The 4,482-nt window shown below is 43.2% G+C and overlaps 1 protein-coding gene across 1 annotated transcript; it reads left to right on the forward strand.

Moving 5' to 3' along the window:
* The first annotated feature begins 327 nt into the window (after positions 1–327).
* On the forward strand, positions 328–906 carry LOC109406016 (cuticle protein 16.5-like). The gene is made up of 2 exons (XM_019679064.3): positions 328–414; positions 485–906. The coding sequence occupies exons 1-2, from the start codon at positions 400–402 to the stop codon at positions 803–805; spliced, it is 336 nt and encodes a 111-aa protein (XP_019534609.3). The 5' UTR covers positions 328–399; the 3' UTR covers positions 806–906.
* Positions 907–4,482: the final 3,576 nt, after the last annotated feature.

Here is a 4,482-nt window from a genome sequence, read left to right on the forward strand (position 1 = left end):
AACCTGGTTGTTAACCTGCAACCACCAAATTCAACATATATTATCAAATCTATCACGTAATAGGGGTCGTGTGCCAGCGGCACTCACTCAGCAGTGGATTAATCAACCCTGATACCAGCCGTATACTTTCAATTTCGATCAACTTCACGCGGTTGTTGGTTTACTGAAATCAAAAATGTCTCACCAATTTGAATGTCTGATCCACCTTCCCGTGCCATCATCGGACCGTAATACTAGACACATTTAACACCATAATCACGTACTCTCCTTGGCCATGCGAGAGGTTAAAAAGAATCCACAAAACACTTGTTAAAATGATATAAAACGATTCAGCGTCAATTGGCAGACATCAGTTGCTTGCTCTTCACCGTTCAAACTAAACCAACTATTCCCAACAAAATGTTCGCTAAAGTGGTAAGTTCCTATATTCTGCGATCAATCGTATTCGTTCTAAACAATGTTCCTTCCCGTTTTCATCCTGCAGATCGTTATCGTCACCCTGGCCATTGCCAGCGTCGCCGCCAAGCCAGGAGTACTAGCCGCGCCAGCAGCGGCAGTTGCCTACTCGGCTCCACTGGTGGCCGCAGCAGCCCCAGCTTTTGCCTACACCGCCGGATATGCCAATGTGGGTGACTCCGCCGTGGTTACCTCGCACAACTCGCAGCTCATCGACCCATCCTACGCTGCGTACACTGCTGCTGCTCCGTTGGCCTACTCCGCCGCTGCCATTCCGGCTCTTGCCACTGCTCCGTACTCCGCGCGTCTTGCCTACGCCGCTCCATTGGCCACCAAGTTTGTGCTGTAAATTGACTGATTGACTTGGATACTGAGGTTGCAGTGTGTTAAATTTGGCAGTTTTATATGTTGTCTAACCGATCTAATATCAACTGAATACAGGCAGTACAAAACGGAGAAATAGCTTTTCACTTTACGAGGAACAATGAAAGAAAATCTGTTCGTTGTCTCCACCTACCAATAATGTTCTGGTTTCAGTAATTGATACCAGGATCAAAATCAGCATTTTTTTGCTGATCAAGCTATCACAATACCAGCTAAGCTACAATTCACAGACAGAAAATTCATTTTCAATCTAGAACGATAAATACCTAATGCGAAAAATCTGGATGAGGAAGGCGAAAGAAAAGGGGAGAAAATAGTCAGAACCACGACAAAAATGCAAACTTCTCGACGAGGGGTTCTTCCCACTTTTTCCTGAGCTGGAAATTTTACTCGACGTCTGCTGAAACCGTATCACTCTTTTTTTTTCTGAGGATAATGCGGCATCCAACTGTTGCTGTTACGGGTGATTAAGCCAGCCAGATTTGAGGAGAGTTTTGCCAGGTGTCTCATATTGTTAGGTACATCTGTCTGTCTGTCTGTCTGTCTGTCTGTCTGTCTGTCTGTCTGTCTGTCTGTCTGTCTGTCTGTCTGTCTGTCTGTCTGTCTGTCTGTCTGTCTGTCTGTCTGTCTGTCTGTCTGTCTGTCTGTCTGTCTGTCTGTCTGTCTGTCTGTCTGTCTGTCTGTCTGTCTGTCTGTCTGTCTGTCTGTCTGTCTGTCTGTCTGTCTGTCTGTCTGTCTGTCTGTCTGTCTGTCTGTCTGTCTGTCTGTCTGTCTGTCTGTCTGTCTGTCTGTCTGTCTGTCTGTCTGTCTGTCTGTCTGTCTGTCTGTCTGTCTGTCTGTCTGTCTGTCTGTCTGTCTGTCTGTCTGTCTGTCTGTCTGTCTGTCTGTCTGTCTGTCTGTCTGTCTGTCTGTCTGTCTGTCTGTCTGTCTGTCTGTCTGTCTGTCTGTCTGTCTGTCTGTCTGTCTGTCTGTCTGTCTGTCTGTCTGTCTGTCTGTCTGTCTGTCTGTCTGTCTGTCTGTCTGTCTGTCTGTCTGTCTGTCTGTCTGTCTGTCTGTCTGTCTGTCTGTCTGTCTGTCTGTCTGTCTGTCTGTCTGTCTGTCTGTCTGTCTGTCTGTCTGTCTGTCTGTCTGTCTGTCTGTCTGTCTGTCTGTCTGTCTGTCTGTCTGTCTGTCTGTCTGTCTGTCTGTCTGTCTGTCTGTCTGTCTGTCTGTCTGTCTGTCTGTCTGTCTGTCTGTCTGTCTGTCTGTCTGTCTGTCTGTCTGTCTGTCTGTCTGTCTGTCTGTCTGTCTGTCTGTCTGTCTGTCTGTCTGTCTGTCTGTCTGTCTGTCTGTCTGTCTGTCTGTCTGTCTGTCTGTCTGTCTGTCTGTCTGTCTGTCTGTCTGTCTGTCTGTTCTGTCTGTCTGTCTGTCTGTCAAAGTTTCAAAGTTGTTGAACAATGAGTGTAGAAGTATGCACTTTTGACCCATTCTGACCCCCCGTCGACGGTACATGAATGTTTGATAATAATCTAGGGGGCATCCATTTAGTACGTCACGCTTTTTCCTATATTCAATACATTGCTTGTCACACCTTTCAGAAACAACCACCACCCCTCCCCCCTCTAAGCTTGACGAACTTTATGGAAGCTCCCTAGTTTGAAACCGGGAGACGCCTGTGAAAATATTATTTAATAAGTAATCTGGATGATAATGGAACATAAATTGAATAAATAAATCGATAATGATTTTTCATAAGGGCCTAACTGACTAGATCGATTTCTCTTCGTTGACTCTCTCTTTCGTTATTAACTGGATCAAAACAAACAAAATCGTCATTCTTTTTATTTCTAGAGCAAGATGTAGTTCGTCGACTTCGACTTTTCCAAAAAATCTATGGGAAACTTAATACACTTTCCGCAATAACACAAAGAGAGGATCGATGAAGAGAAATCGAAAATGTCAGTTAGGCCCTAATAAAGAATCAGTATCGAAATAATGAGGTACCAAATCACAAAAAAAAAAACATTGAATTTGTTGGGAAAATAATTCTTTGAAACTCTCAGTTAAAGTCGAGCTCCAACAATCTAGTGGACAACAACCTCCATTAAATATTGAACCGAGAAGTAAATTGATTTCCCACCATGTTCCCATATGTATCAAATGCTTCTTTATCGTTCGGGTTCGGGGCGATCCGTTTATCGCCACCTGGCGGCAAAATTCAAAAACTTAAAATTTCTGCATACATTTGGGCATTTGGCCAAGTTTTCCCATACAAACTTCAAGCGTTTTGAGCGCCCCCATAGGCTTAATTGATTTTGAACGTAGCTTCTGGAAGTCCATAACAACTGATTTAGGAGGTAAGACTTGGCATTTTTCGAAATTTTTGTTTTTCATATAAGTGTGGGCCACCTTATTGCTCAGGCGCAAGAAAGTATGGAGCAGAATGATATGCGGAGGTTTTACGAAACTGTCAATGACGTGCGAAGAAAAACAGCACATTCTCCCATGTGCAATGACCATGAAGGAAACTTGTTGACAGACAAAATAATGATGGCTGTCAGGTGTAGAGAGCACTTCGAGGAATTCTTGAACGGTGGGAATAGAGGGAAGGGCGACAGATACACAGATCGAAAAAAGAGTGTAAAATTCTGTGACATACATAATTGGAGCGTGGGATATCACAGAAGTTTACATGACATATCATGTAAAACTCATAAAATATCATGTAAACTTCCATTATATGTCATGTAATTCAGCATGACTCTGAGTGTTTACATGACATATAACACAAATTTACATGATATATCGTGTAAACCATCATAACACTAAGTTTACATGACTAAAATTAAGTTTACATGACTAAAATTAAGTTTACATGACGTGTAAATATCATTATTTTTATCTGTGGAGAATTGTAGATTCGACGACGACGGACAAGCTGTAAAACCTCCAATACTAGACGAGGTAAAAACAAGCCTTAGAGAACTGAAGAACAACTAGGTAGGTTGTTCGGAAGAACGAACTCCCAGTTGAGCTTCTCCAGCACGGTAGTGAGCAGCTGTATCAACTCTTACACCGTATTATATTGAATACTTGGAAAGAGGAACAACTGCCTACTACTTGGTTGGATGGCTACATTTGCCCTCTTTACAAAAAAGGGCATCGACTGGAGTGCGCGAATTACAGAGAAATAACACTTCTCAATTCAGTGTACAAAATTTTGTCCGGAATTCTGTTTAAAGACACGGACACCGTCTTCAGCCAGAGGCTGTACAGACTGAACGAAACTTAACACTAGACAACGGACACGACACACATTACGAGCATTAGTGGATACGAGGAAGAAACATTTCTAGAGAAAAGTTTCATCGCTCGGATCGGGAATCGAACCCTCACCCCTTGGCATGGTACGTTTATACGCTTGGTGACGCTAACCGCACGGCCACGAGGCTCCACATAGTTTAATAGGCTGAGGCCGATTGAGGAGTCCTTCGTCGGCGATTATCAGGCGGGTTTTAGTGAGGGTCGATCAACGATGGATCAGATGTTCACCCTGAGGCAGAATCTCGATAAATTTCAGGAGTACAACCGTACAACTTGTTACATTTGGCATGTAGCATAAATAAAAATTAATAAGTAAACATTAGGAGTTAGGTTTTTTTT

This window comes from Aedes albopictus, chromosome 2 (assembly GCF_035046485.1).
Source record: "Aedes albopictus strain Foshan chromosome 2, AalbF5, whole genome shotgun sequence".
Taxonomy (NCBI): Eukaryota; Metazoa; Arthropoda; class Insecta; order Diptera; family Culicidae; genus Aedes; species Aedes albopictus.